This window comes from Athene cunicularia (assembly GCF_003259725.1).
Source record: "Athene cunicularia isolate RWA chromosome 1 unlocalized genomic scaffold, athCun1 chr1_part4, whole genome shotgun sequence".
In the NCBI taxonomy this organism is placed as follows: domain Eukaryota; kingdom Metazoa; phylum Chordata; class Aves; order Strigiformes; family Strigidae; genus Athene; species Athene cunicularia.
In genome coordinates, this window is record NW_020799094.1 from 238,165 (window position 1) to 252,770 (window position 14,606).

The following is a 14,606-nucleotide window of genomic DNA, read 5'->3' on the forward strand; positions in this document are numbered from 1 at the left end:
GGGGGGGGGGGGGGGGGGATGCAGCCCCTGGTCCTGGGGAAAGAGCCTGTTGTGAGGCAGGCAGCGCACTCTTCCAGGAGGCAGCTCTGGGCTTGGGGTGCTCTGACAGTGTGTCAGATCAGCTTTTTCTTTCTTAGATATCAGAATCTTTTTTTTTATTATTTATTTAAAATACTCTCAGTGGGCATAAGAAAGTCAATAACGACTTGCCTGTGTGAGTGGGCAGACTCTTAACACCACAAAATCGTGACATACCTGCTGTTCTGAACAGTTGACTATTACCCAAAGCATCTTTTGAGTTACTCTTTAATAGAAGTGTCAGCTACTGCTTGCCTCTTCCCTGTTTTAGTCTCCGGTAGTGCTGGGGTGGATGGCTGCAGAGCTGTGGGTAGCTACGACCGCTCAAAATCCAGATTTGGCTGTTCCTGGAAGAGGTGGTACGGGGTTTTGGGAAAATAAAGACTTAGGCATTTCATGGATGGGCAGATAGATTTAGTGATTTTGCTCTGGAAGGGCTGTGCGGGGCCGCACGCTGAGTACGTGTATCTTTGGGTTAGGAGGACCTAAAAGGGGTTGGAATTGGGGAGCTCTAGAGAGGCTGTCAAATCTGGGCAGGGGTAAAGGTTTTGAGTAACCTGTTGCAACCAGAGAATACCTGATAGGAGTTTATTGCTATCCTGGATGTTGAGCGTCCTGGAAAACCTAAACGGAGTTTAAAAAAAAAAAGCCAAAATGCTCAAAGTTAGTGTGCTGTTACATAAACCAGTGTTACCCTATCGTGGTAGTTTTGTAAATCTCCTCGGTATGAGCTGTGTCTTAGAGTTTTCTAAACTTACTAGTTCTGCATGGCCGTGGATTAGCTAATGCTGCCAACAGTAGATTTTTTTTTTTTCTGGATAATATTGGCATTTTCAGTGGTGGAGCTAACAGGTGTTAGCCCCAGTACAGAAAAAGACTACAGGTTTCTCTGGAGTATAGCTAAGGATCTGTCATGATTTTATTTTAGCTTTGTTTGCTTTTGTTGAAAAAAAGCTGTAACAATGTGTTTGTCCTTGGAGAAGAGATTGGAGGGAGGTTGCATTACTAAATGTGTCTGTAACTAAAACGATGGGTGTTGTGAAGATAAATGGGGCCTCTGCCTAAATGGGGTAAAACTGCCCCAAACAAGTGTTTAAAAACAACTTTTAGAAAGTTAAAATCCCGGTGCAGCCCCGTGAGCAGTTGATGGGAAGCAGATGGAAGGTGTGTTCCTGTAATTCTGGTGCAGTGCGTTTCCACTTCTCGTGTTTGAAGGAGTTGGCAAGTAGGGTTTGACTGCAGATCAACCCCGGGAGCGTCACGGAAGCGGCTGTAGCCCTGTGCGGAGCCCCGTGCGCCTTCTCGGAAGCGTTCCGGCCTTGGAACATCTTCCAGGCGTCGGGATGGCTGAGCACAAACGAGTCTGCCTTGCCCAGCGTGCATCAAACGGGGTAGAAAGAGGTGTGGGAAGTGCTGTGAGCGTTAGATGTTCTAGAGGGTTTTGTTGAACGCTCAGATCAGGGGAGTAGTTGAATTTATTAGTGTTTTCAGTCTGTAAGGCGTGCAGAAAATCTAGCCATAATTAAGGGTGGAAGGCAGCTTACTTGCGATGTCACTAAAGCATTTGTGTTCTTACCCCATTTAGGGTTCTGACTGTCAAATTGCTTAGTGTGACTTAAACACGCTGTCATGCGTTTTACGGCTTAATTACTCAAATTAGATTGCTCACATCAACAACGAGGAGGATAAGGAATGAGTTTGCAAGATAAGCTTTAAATAAAAGCTGAATTCTTCTTTCCAGGTTTAGGGGAATATCCTGATACATCCTGAAAATGTTTAACAAATCCTTTGGAACTCCATTTGGAGGCAGCACTGGCTTTGGGACAACCTCAACTTTTGGTCAAAGTAAGTCATACATTGACCTTTCAGGTTTTTTCCTGGAGGTGCAGCCAGAGGGTCAAACAGAGGTGGCGGCTCATGGTGTGGGCTGGAATTGGATGCTGCTGGGCTGTCCAGCTCGCTCGCTTTGCAGTGAGTCAGGTTCGGGAGCTCTGGGCTTCTCCACTAACCAGGCTTTAATTTGGGCAGATACCAGGATGCCACATACAGTCCTTGAAGCTTCTGTTTATAAAAGGGAGTGGAAACGCAGATGGTTAGCTCAAGGCCGTCTTGCCAGGGTGGGGGGAAAGATTTTTTCAGTCAGGACTGGAGTACGCTGGCAAAACTTGGGAAAAGCACGTAATCCGAGGAGTGTCTTCTGGAGATGCACATTGTGAGTACCCCAATGAGTGAGGTTTTAGCCGTTAAAGCAGACTGTACACTGGTCTGTGTGCCCTGTTCATTAGGAAGGAAAGGCAGTAGTTCTGTTTATATTGCTCCTGAACCAAGGAGTGAGAAGACCAGCTTCCAGTGATTTTACATTCTGTAGAAGTGGCTGACTCAAATATTGCAGCCTTTTGCTGCGAGAGCTCTGTATTAATTGTAGCACTTCACGTATCCCAGCCACTGGTGTAGCGGCGGCGATGCACAAACTTCTTTTGGGAAGCTAAAGAGGCGGTGGCAGCGTTTAGTTTCTAGTACGTGTTTGGTTTAGGTGGGACCCCGATCTAAGTGCTGTTTTTTTTTCAGATGCTGGCTTTGGCACTACCAGCGGAGGAGCGTTTGGAACATCAGCCTTTGGGTCGAACAGCAGTACTGGAGGCCTCTTTGGGAGCACACAGACAAAACCAGGTATGGCTGGGTTTGGGTTGTAGTGGAACACAGTCCTGAAAGAAGGATGTGGTGAAAAAAAGGGGGGGAAAAAAACCAAACCCAAGCAACTGTCAACAAAAGTAACAGAAAAACCCAAACAAACAAAAACAAACCAAGGAACTGATGGTTGCAAATCGATGATTGGTCTGTTTCTGTCTTCAGGAGGGTTATTTGGCTCAACCACCTTTAATCAACCAGCCACCTCCTCCACAAGCACTGGCTTTGGCTTTGGAACATCAACGGGGACATCAAACAGCCTCTTTGGAACGACCAGTACTGGTGGAGGCCTCTTCTCATCCCAAAATAATGCTTTTGCCCAGAATAAGCCAGCTGGCTTTGGAAGTGAGTACAAGTGCTGTGTGTCTCTTGAGCGTTGCTCATTTTCTCGGGTTGAGAAGCACTGAACTCTGGGCGTACGTGGGGACCTGGCCCCAGCTTTGGTGGCGTTGTCTCCTGGAGGGGATACAGTGACGTTATTGTGGGCCATGGTAGTCAGGAGCGAGCCTGGTGTGCTGCAAAACCTGGGCCTGCTGTTCTAGCCATGGGTGTTAAGCTGAAAAAGGTGGTCAGATGGCATTTTCTGTTCTTAAATCTCTTTTAGCGCTGCTTGATTTTTAGCTTTTTATTCTGCTGTTGTAGAGCTGTAGAGCAGTTACTGGTTTTGCTTCTGGTACTAGAATGCTTGAAATGCCTCTTGAACTATGCCCTAATTCCCCGAACCAGAAGCAACTGCTTGAAGATCCCTCTGAGAAGAAAAACGAAACCTCCCTGATTCCCTTTTGCGCATCATTTTCTTAGCGTTGTCAGGAGTAGAACGAAGTGGCTGCCGTGGTTATTCTGGTGTTCCCTGGGGTGATGAGTTAGGGCCAGACTTTTACAGCAGAATATTGCATGAGCAGACTATTGGTTTCCAGCACTGCTATAATTATTTTTTTTCTAGCCGTTTCTTCCCCTTCCAGACTATTTTGTAATTTGAACAAAATATTGGGGTCTAAGTTTTAAAGTTCAGGTTTGTTGTAGTACTGATGCTTTTATTTTTATTTTTCAGATTTTGGAACCAGTACCAGCAGTGGGGGTCTCTTTGGAACCACGAACACTACTTCCAATCCTTTTGGGAGTACGTCTGGCTCTCTTTTTGGCCCAACTAGTTTTACAGCTGCTCCAACTGGCACGACCATTAAGTTCAACGTAAGTTCTAGCTTTCCTTTCTTAATCAAGCCTGTTTGATGTAGGAAGCATTATGTTTTGGAGTTATTTGTGTAGTGTCTTGGCCACTGAGCTGAAAAAAGTGTGCAGTGTCCTGAGATGATTTGAAAACATCCCCTTTAGCGGAACTGTTGCAAGGGATATAGGGTGTATAATTAACTCTGAAGAGCTAGACTTTTTTTTTTAATTCTGAATTTGACAAACTTCTTAAACGCTGGGGAATAAGGCCCTCTCCAGACTTGCTGGGCTCACAGCTGTCTTAAAGCTGAAGAGGTAAAGCAACTTTTAAAATGGAGCCCTCTCAGGAAGGTAGGAAGTGCCACCGAATTCAGGGTGAGCAGCACTAACAGCAGTGAGGGTTAAAGACATCCTGCATTGGGTCAGAATAAATTTAGTTCTCTTAGAAGACAGTTTGCCTTTGGAAATGTAAAGTACAATGTGAGGATTGATCCCCTGTGTTTGCTGGGTGAGTTCCCCTTTAAGAAAGGGTTGAATAACACAAGTCCTGTGGCAGTTGAAACCAGGGGATGGCCAGGAAAAGCAACCGTTGTGGAAAAGGGATAACTGGTATCTGCTGGGGAGAGGCTGCCTCTTTCCCAAATACTGGCTCCTGCCAGTGTCAGCCCTCTTCACGTCTAGACTGAGCTGATTTAACAGACCAAGACTATTATGGGATGTAGACAGGACTGTGACGGTAGCTTGGGCGGCTGGAGAGCCGTGCAGGCCCTACTTCCACAGTGCGATTTAAAAAACGGGGGATAATGAAACCCACACATCGCTGGGGGGATTTGGATCAGATTTACATAAACTGCTTTTAAAGTGAAACTGAAAAATAGCTGCGCTGTGTTTTGAGTGTCACGGGGGTAAATTCCACTGCTGATTGCTACGGAACGTGCCTCGCCGCTGGGTGAGGCCAGCACTGCCCAGGTGACACTAACACCCCGCTTCAGGTCCTGTGCTGAATTTAGGTTTTAACAGCATCTGCCCAGAGCGCTACTTGTATTAACAAAAGTCTGTTCGGATTTTAAATTCGATATTGTAACATCTTGCAGCCACCAACCGGTACGGATACTATGGTGAAATCTGGAGTTAGCACCAACATCAATACCAAGCACCAGTGCATTACAGCTATGAAGGAATACGAAAGCAAATCTCTCGAGGTCAGTCGATGAGTGTTCAGACGTGCTTCCCTTGTTTGGCTGTTCCTTAGCAGGGGTTTAGTAGAAGTTTTTTTGATTGTAATAAGTACCTTCTGTGCTCATTAATGCCAGTACAACCTTTGATATCTGCATTGTTCCCAGAAGAGATGTATCAAATAAAACACTTAATGCACCATCATATTAATCACATTTGGTTTTAAATGCTTAACACTGCAGTTTTGGAAGAGCTGGAATTCCATCTTGCTCTATACCACAAGGGCGAGAGTTCCTGTCGGGAGTGATCCTACACTGATGAGATAATGGTAGAATCTTGTACATAACTCAGATATTTAATAAAAACTGGTGTTCCCAAACATTTAACCCTGAAGCCTTTCCATTTGGGTTCACTGAGCTGAGACTTCAAAACAGGTCTTCTACTCAAAAGATCTGAAAAAGCTCTGAGAAGTAAAACTGAAGCCCAGGCATGAACTGCAGAGCTACATCTAAGTTTAGGTTCTGTCTGTGGTGTCCATTTTAAAAATCGAGGTGTTACAGCTTTCCTTGATGTCCTCATCCTGGAGTTGGCTCGAGGGCTGCTTGAATGTGCTAATGATGCTGTTCTGACCCTGCCCTGTGTAAATGAACGTGTAAAGAACTGGATTTCCCTTTCCTAGGAGCTGCGTTTGGAAGACTACCAGGCAAATAGGAAAGGGCCCTCAAATCCTGTAGGAGCAGGAGCAGCTGCAGGCTTATTTGGGTCTTCCACTGCTACGTCAAGTACAGCTACAGGACTTTTTGGCTCTTCTACTACTAATACGGGCTTTTCGTATGGACAGAATAAAACTGCTTTTGGAACCAGTAAGTACTGCCTGTCCCCTGTCATTACTACATGCAAATAGTCTGTTGAGCTGTTTAAAATTCTGTCATTAAAAGAGACAAGGAAACACTGGTGTGAGCTCTGAATTTTACTAGTTGTATTACCAATGTGCCATAATCGTATTCTTTGCTGTAGCAATTTGTTTACTCTGCAGGGGTTGCAGACTTCCTCCACATCCCCCAGGTTCTGCGGAAGCCAGTTCGTTAGGGCAGCTGGCTCTGTGAGGAAGCCAGCTAGTTCCCACGGGTGGGTAAAACAATTTGGAGTAAAACCACCAGAGTGGTGTCAGTGATCAGCAGGGTGATGGCATCAGGTGGTTCATGGTGGAGTCAAGATTCTGCTAATGAGCAAACATAAATTCCCTGGAACTGGACAAGTTAATTTATAGTAGCTTACCTAGGTTTTGTGGAGCTTTTCTCCACAGTGGATCAGGGTTGGGATGTGGGCTTGTTTATATGTTGTGTTGTCCTGGTTCCACGTTGTCTGTTTTGGCATCGTTGCTCAGAAAGTAAAAGGTATGAAGTAATTAATTTACATAAATGTGTAGTTGTGCCAACCAGTTAGTGCATCTTTTTGAACTCAGTGCAAAATAGCGCTGAAAAGCTCACAGATTTTTTTAGCTTCTGATAATCTAAAAGTGAGTGAGTATTTGTCTTTTTGTGGAGTTACTGTGAATAGAAGATCAAAATCCTGCGGTCTGGAGGAACAGAAGCGACTACCTGCTGTAAGAAAGGCTCTACTCCTGGGTTAGGATTGTGTCTGTTCTTAACAACGGGCACTGCTGGGCTTAACCTGGGCTTGCTTGAGACTTGGGTGGCTTGAGCTGAGCTGCTGTCCTCGAGAAAGATCGGCGTGAGGAGGAGCAGAAGCTCTGGTCTATGTTTAAACCTTTTTTTATCACACGTAAACAGCCCTCCTCCTTCGGGGAGGAAAAGGGGGCCGGTGTTGAAGGTGAGGTACAAGTTTCTGTAGCTGGAGTTGTGCGGGCTTTGGAGCCGAGCTGCTGCCTGCCCGTGTCGTGCCCAGCGAGCTCTTTCCAGGCCCTCGTGGCACGATTTGCTTTGCACAGTGGAGACCAACCGGGTCGTATGAAAGCTGGTGCCGCTCTGGTCAGCTCTGTCCGTGAGGGAAACTTGCTGGTTGTGCTCGGGCGTTGTGCTCACGCTGGCTGCGGGACAGGGAGGACCCGGTGCAATACCTGTGCTGACGACGCTGAGTGTTTTGCTGTTCTGTTGGATTGAAACATCTTTTCTTCTGTTTGAATCGAGGGTGGAAGCGCAGTGCATTTGGATACATACTCGAGGGTTTTCTAACCAATGTGTTTGTGTTGTAGGTACGACTGGCTTTGGAACAGGAACAACAGGGGGGCTTTTTGGTCAGCAGTCTCAAACTACAAGTCTGTTCAACAAACCATTTGGTCAAGCCACAACAACGCAGAACACTGGCTTTTCTTTTGGGAATACCACTCTAGGGCAGCCGAACACGAACACAATGGTAAGATAAATCGTTTGAACCCTTAAATGTGTGGATTGTGGGTAGCTACTCCAGCCAGACACAGGAGGCTGGGACACAGTGATTTATATCTTCCTCAAATTGTAGTACAGCTTCATAAAACGGGGCTGCAGAGCTTTGAACACCGCTGGCTGAGCTAGCAACTTCTTGCCAGTCAAAGTTCTTCATTCGTAAGCGGTCAGCAATGCAGCTTTTAACAAATAACTTTTCCAATTCCCTTCTTGAAGCAGTCTGCTCTCTATCAATTCAAGTACTTCCGATCATGTTCACACAGATAATATAATTCCATTATTAACATTCTGGGGGAATTCATTAACAGGTCTGTACTTTCTGGTGACTCATGGGCTCTTTGGATGGAGACATGCTACATAGCTGTAACCTGTTGCCTAGCTAGGGGCTTTGGCTCCAGATATTCTGTGTTCTCTCTGAATATGTGGTGACTTCTCCCGGAAAACCCTGTGAAATGTTTCTTTCCCATCTCCCTCACTCAAAGTGATGAGGAAATGTCAGTATCTCTTTAAGCTTGGAACATAAACTCTCTGACTTAATTTTTAATTTCCTTTTTGTTACTGATTTCTCAGAGTGATTAAAGCTTCTGAAATGCTTTTCACCCACCTTCTTCCCCCAGCAAGAGGGATGATGCTGTAGCACCATTTTCTTAACTGACTCTCTGTGTGTTCTGTTATCGTCAGCGCTCGGCTCCGAAAAGCTCTGCAGTGTTCTCTTAACCTAGTTCCTGTTTGTAGGGTCTCTTTGGGGTAACCCAGCCCTCGCAGCCTGGAGGCCTTTTTGGGACAGCTGCCAATACAAATGCTGGTACTGGATTTGGAACCGGAACTGGTCTTTTTGGACAAGCCAACACAGGATTTGGTGTTGGCGGTTCGGTATGTCTGTACCTTCATAATAAAAAAGATGAATAAAATGAGAAAGGAAAATAAAACCAAATAGCTCAGAATCCTGTTCCTGGGTTTTGGCCTCCAGGAAAGTCGCTTTGTCTTAAGAGTTAAGATGCCCATGATGCAAAAATAGTGTGGTTTTGTGTAAACTGAAGGGTACAATAGAAGCATGTGTAATAAAACTAATGTAGAAATTTTTTTTAGCAAGTCAGGTGTTGAGTGATAGAAGACAATAAGAGAGAGGGAACATCTCGCTGCCTGTTTGTTGCTAGGGATGCCTCGGTGTGGTGTTGAAAATTGTGATGATGACTTAACTGAGAGTGAATTAGATTTGTAATATTTAGTCTTTTGGGTTTTAATTGAGTGAAAATAGTTGTTTCCAGAAGGTGCTTGCCATGTACTAGTGCATGCGGCTTGCGAATAACACACCCCTCGTGGGAGTCTGGGTTGTGTGCTCCGAGTTGTGCTTGGTGTTAGTTCTGCTTTAGTCTGTCAGGTTTAGAAATTCACGTTTTCTTCCTTCCAGACCCTGTTTGGTAACAAACCTGCTGGATTTGGAACCACCACGACCAGCGCTCCCTCGTTTGGAACAACCACTGGCGGCGGCCTCTTTGGTAACAAACCAACCCTGACTTTAGGAACCAATACAAACACTTCTCATTTTGGTACATGTTAAAAAAAAGTGGGATTTCAGTCACTTAAAGCTATACTGCATATACCACACACCTGGCAGCTGAATAGCACGTGCTAAATGAGTGTGAATGTTGAGATTCTCAGGTAAGCTGTGCTTCTGATGCAGGTTGCTGCAGGGAAACATCTTGGGTGCTGTTCTACACCTTTCCTCTTGGTGTACTTGCTGGCTCGAGAAGGGAGGTAGCTGAGAAAAAGTACTGCTCGTTCAGTGAGTGCTTAAGGGAGGCTGTAACCTGTAGCTGACAACTCTTGAGCTCAAACAATTCATACAGTGTAGGGGTTAAGAGGCTGCATATGCACTCTGGTTGCAAATCACAGAATCCCCGAACCCTTCAGGTTGGAAAAGCCCCTCGGGATCATCGAGTCCAACCCTCAGCCCGACTCCACAAAGCTCTCCCCTACCCCACATCCCCCACAGCTCATCCCAACAGCCCTGAAACCCCCCCAGGGATGGGGACTCCCCCCTCCCCGGGCAGCCTGTTCCACTCTCGGACCACGCATGTGGTTGAGCAGGAGAAAGGGGCAGTGACAGCTGAAGTAAACGACAGGCTTCCTTCGATGGACTTCTGTTGAAATCTGCTTTGTTTTTTTTTCCTTGACTCAGAGTAACGAAACTGTATTCCTGAAAGTGAGCAGGAGTGGGGTTAGATCCTGACATCTGTCCTTTAGTGGTTTTTATATTTTAATATCAGCAATCAAGTGAAAAATGCAACTAGCCTGTCAGAAGAGAGGGGAAAAAATGGTAAATTCTGGCTGCCAGGGCAGCAGCTCTGCAAGTGCAGTGTCATTGTGGTGCGCAGCCTTGGGCAAACTGTTGTCACAGTGTTTGTGACAGTCACTTCCAGGTCCCTTGGGCTGGTGTTCTCCGAGATCTTCACAGCCACCTTGGTGTGGTGACATGGTTTGGTCGTGACCCAGACTGCTGCACTGTGTTTTTATTTGCCTGCGTTACTCGCAGTGGTACAGCTTGTAGGAAAAACGGAGTTTAGTTCTGAGGTGATTCTGGTGTTGGTCCACGACTGCAGTTTCTTGTTAAATTCTGTCTTTGCATACTCACCAGCCATAGGATGGCTTCAAAGTTTCCTTTTAAAAAACTGATCTGGCTCATGTTCGATTTGGGTTGTACTTAGTTACAATTAGGGGTGTGTCTTTGAATGGTGTTCTTGTACAAATCCGAGTTGTTACTGCTTTGTGGGCGAGGAACAGAGACGTGCGTGTGTGTGGTATGAACAGTATAAAATGGGATTTGTTCCTTCCAGGCTCTTGAGGAAACTTAATACATTTTATTCTGTTGCTGGATGCAGCATCACGTTCATTCTGTCTTTCAGTAAAACTCTGAAGTTTGTATCAAATCGAAAAGCTTAAGAAGTCAAAGCTGTATTTTCCTGTACTGGTATTTTCAGTATTATGTTCATAACTCAAAATACTTATTTTTTTACCACTGACGTCCCTCCTTGCCAGTTTACCTTGGACTGCTGTGTCAGATTTGACTTTAGCTGTGGCAGGGCTGTCTCTGAGCTGGTGATGCTTATTTATTTAAAACCACGTTTTTAATTTCATCTCTGATATTGTTAGATTAATGAGCTACTGCTTCTGTTCTTGAAGGTTTTGGTGCCAACACTGCTGGAAATAGTTTGTTTGGAAATAAGCCTGCAACTGGGACTCTGGGAACCGGACTTGGAACAGGGTTTGGAACAGGTACATGATTGATCAGCTTATTCCGTGTCAGCCTAAGCACAGTCCTCAAACTTCAGTGAAAATACAGCCTTGGTATTACTTCCTAACTCTGATGTGGAAAGGCTGTAGATGTTTTAGCCTGAAGCCTTGAATCTCAGCCTCAAATCGGAGGCAGGCAGAGCTTGCTAACACGATGCTAAGTAGTGACCTTTCAGAAATGGCAGGCAGCGATGCTTACAGAGTGAGCAGCGGCTCAGAAAGCTGGTGTCCTCTGTGTTCAAGGCTTCTCATGAACGAGTCTTGAGTGCCTGCAGTGTTCATGAACGTGTTAAATGATTAAATTCCAAGAAACAACAATTGATTCTTTGTCGCGGGCTAAATGAGCTTGTAAGTTTGTCACGGTCTTGTAAATGTTGGTCATCTCTCCTGCCGCAGCTCTTGGGGCAGGACAGACTTCTTTATTTGGGAACACCCAGCCTAAACTCGGGGGAACGCTGGGAACAGGAGCGTTTGGAGCACCAGGGTTCAATACATCAACAGCTACTCTGGGCTTTGGAGCCCCTCAGCCTGCTGTGGGTAAGTACATTCACCCCCATCCCAATCGCTGCTTCCTCCTTTGTTTCAGGTGTGCCCGATCGCAGGAGCACATCCCACCCCAGTGCTTTGGAGGGGAAAAAATGTTCGAGTGTCTGAGGCCACTTCTGTCCTCAGTAGCAGTGCAGACCACGTTAATAACATCTTTTTTTTGCTAATTCTATGTATATATTTTTAAGTAATTCAGAGTTGCTTACCAGTGCTAATAGTTGCAGCTATTTTGGAGCTTTGTCTTCAAGATTACTGATGTATTTCCCATCATTGAACTTGGGGCAGCAACAGTAGGTGCTTACAGAAAAAAAGGGGCAGTGTAGGCTTAGCTTCTCCAGTGCTTCCTGATAGGATGGCTAGAGGGACTTAATTAATAGATATTTTAATTAACAACTATGTTGTGCTGTTGGGGAAACGAAGAGTCTTCAGCTTCAGGCACTCACGCTGCCATTTTGTAAGTGAAAATGTCTGCCACGTCCAGCAGCGTTCCCCTTGTTTAACAGATCTGAGCACTTTGGTCCCTGAGGCTGCCATTTCAGGAAAATGGTTTTAAATTTGAGGCAGCACAACAGTGACACACTCATGTGGCATGTGACACTGTGGGAAGACAGGCCCAAGAAAACTGGGGGATGTTCAGGGATCTCCTCCTCTGAGCTCAGGAATGTTCCGTCCCACTGAGTGTGAAGTCAGGTAAAGCGACAGGTCCCAGCAAAGCTCCAACGAAAAAAGGAGGCTTAAAGGAGGCACGGACAGGAGCAGGTAGTCTGGGAGGAATTCAGAACCGTTGTCTGAGCATGCAGGGATGGGTATAGGAAAGCCAAAGCCCAGCTGGAGCTGAATGTGGCCAGGGATGTCAAAGGCAACAAGGAGAGGGCTTCTCGAAGTGACAGAAGAGGTGTAGGGGTGGCTGATGGGCCCGAGGGTGGCGTTGCCATGCAGAGAGACCTGGCTGGGCTGGAGAGATGGGCTGGCGGGAGCCTGGGGAAGTTCAAGTGCTGAGTCCTGCTCTGGACAGGGACGGGCCCAGGCACCAGCACCCTCTGGGGCCAACGGCCTGGAAAGCAGCCGGCAGGGACGGGCCTGGGGGCACTGAGGTGGCCGCGAGCAGAGGTGGCCGAGGGCGTCCTGGGCTGCAGCAGGAGATGGCTCAGGGGGTCCCACCCCTGTACTGCAGGGAGGGGGCCAAGAGAATGGAGCCAGACCCTTCCCAGCGGCGCCCAGTGCCGGCAGCAGAGGCCGTGGGCGCAGGCTGGAACACGGGAGGGTCCCTCTGGGCACCAGGAAACACTTGTCACCGTGAGGCTGCCCCAGACCTGGCGCAGGTGACCCTGTTTGAGCAGGGGGCTAGGAGAAAGGTGACCTTCAGAGGTGCCTCCAGCCCTGCTGCTCCTAGGAGCACCCCTGAAAGTAACTTCTATAGCAGTTACGACAGGCAGAATGTGGTTGAGGGGAGTTATGTTCTCGTCATGATGAAATACTGGGTGTGTTGCAGTCAGATTTTATATATTTCTGTCTTGCTTCCATCATACATTTGTATTTCTTGTGCTTGGATCTCCCTTGATGTAAAACATTGTTTCTCAGAATGGTTGTGGTGTTCTTTGGGAATGCACAGATTCAATCTCTTTTTCTTAGAATTAAGCTGCTTTTGTTTGCTTGAGGCACTTCATAGTGTGAACACTTATTTTAATGGGAGTTAAAATTAGATGCTAGAAGACAGACAAAATTAAGAGGCTGTTGTTGTAGAGGGGGCTCTAGATCTGTAAGTTTGATTGCGGTAGCAAGAATATCAAAACTTAGCATCACAGATCTTTCTTTTGTTCTTTAAAAGATACTTCAGAAGTCAGATGTACGAGTGAAAGGTTTTGGCAGGCCAGGCTCATTCTGCTGATCTGTAGCTCTCCATGTCCTCAGCTTTTCACAGATAAAAACTTACTGAAGGTGGTTGCAGATTCTAAAGAAGGAATAATCTGATTTCTTCCTTCAGACTGCTGCAGAAATGGCAACTGAAAAGCAGGGGAAAGGAATGCTGCAGTTTGTGTAGAAATTTGGATTCCTGTGAGGAGGTCCTCTGATTGGAGAGGTGTCTGTGCTACCTACCTTGGTTCTATTAGTAAAATCGCTAAACCTCAAAAATTATTTTCTTTTTATAGCGCTGACAGACCCAAATGCATCAGCTGCCCAGCAAGCCGTCCTTCAGCAGCACCTCAATAGCCTGACTTACTCCCCCTTTGGAGATTCTCCACTTTTCAGAAACCCCATGTCAGACCCAAAGAAGAAAGAAGAGGTAAGTGCACAATAAACTCACTTTGAGTGAGATTTGAAATGCCTTGACGTTCTGTGCTCGCTCTCTTCACGTAAGTACGCAGTGAGCAGCAAAGCAAGTTGCCATCTGTATGCTCGTACTGGTGCAGTGGCTTTTTGTGCTCCCCAGGACACAAACTGCTTATCCTGTGGCTTTTTTACTGCTTTTGACTACATCAGAGCCTTGGCTTTGGTGTTTTATGCTCACTGCTGCTGGCTGAGGATAAAGATGGATAATTGTCTGTGCTTGGAATATTTTTAGTGCTTAGCTTGAGCTTTGCTCATGACATCTCTTATGATAGTCCCTGTTGGTTTGTTTTAGAAGACAACAAAACAAATGCTTTTCAGACTTTATTTAAAGTGTTAAGGGAGGTTCTAAATGGTGCATTCCAGGCACTAGAGATGACTCCTGCCCAGCACAGAGCCCACCAGCACAGCTGGCCGCACAGCTGCAGAGCAGGCTCTGCCTTCAGCAGCACCCACGCGTAACGCTACCAGGGCTCCTGTATAACTTATCTGTATAGAGCCACCTCCCCTCCCTCCTCTTTGGCTGATAAGAGTGGAAGTTCCCTGGTGAAAGCACACGTGGTCACACTCTCTAGACTCACGTTTGTGGACCCCTCTGGCATTAGTGTGGCCCCTCTGTCCATCCCACAGCCCTGCCCAGGTCATGAGCCCTCTTACCCGCTCCCCAGCGCAGGCTGGTCCAGCCTGATGCTGCAAAAAGATGCATGTGCTCACTCATTTCACAAGCACCTTGTACTTGCAGGTCCCTCAACACCAGCACAAGCCTTCTGCCTCTCCGGTAGCCCTGCTGTGACCCAGGCCCTCCTCCTTGTGTGCTAGTCCAGCTTGAAGCTTGCCAATGAATTCCACATGGACACCCCCCACACTTGAGGTCTGGGGCAATGGAGGTTCTGTGGATGTTGCAGACACCTTTACTCACCCCAG

At 46.5% G+C, this 14,606-nt stretch overlaps 1 protein-coding gene across 1 annotated transcript in view; it reads left to right on the top strand.

Moving 5' to 3' along the window:
- Positions 1 to 1,779: 1,779 nt before the first annotated feature.
- The window catches only part of NUP98 (nucleoporin 98), a 38,396-nt gene continuing 25,569 nt past the window's right edge, over positions 1,780 to 14,606 (top strand). Inside the window, exons 1-12 of the mRNA XM_026841276.1 lie at positions 1,780 to 1,923; positions 2,647 to 2,748; positions 2,932 to 3,111; positions 3,818 to 3,957; positions 5,028 to 5,135; positions 5,789 to 5,972; positions 7,325 to 7,485; positions 8,250 to 8,387; positions 8,926 to 9,013; positions 10,698 to 10,790; positions 11,205 to 11,345; positions 13,505 to 13,638. Of these exons, the coding sequence (XP_026697077.1) occupies positions 1,851 to 1,923; positions 2,647 to 2,748; positions 2,932 to 3,111; positions 3,818 to 3,957; positions 5,028 to 5,135; positions 5,789 to 5,972; positions 7,325 to 7,485; positions 8,250 to 8,387; positions 8,926 to 9,013; positions 10,698 to 10,790; positions 11,205 to 11,345; positions 13,505 to 13,638 (1,542 nt within the window). The 5' untranslated portion in view covers positions 1,780 to 1,850. The remainder of the gene's footprint in view (positions 1,924 to 2,646; positions 2,749 to 2,931; positions 3,112 to 3,817; positions 3,958 to 5,027; positions 5,136 to 5,788; positions 5,973 to 7,324; positions 7,486 to 8,249; positions 8,388 to 8,925; positions 9,014 to 10,697; positions 10,791 to 11,204; positions 11,346 to 13,504; positions 13,639 to 14,606) is intronic.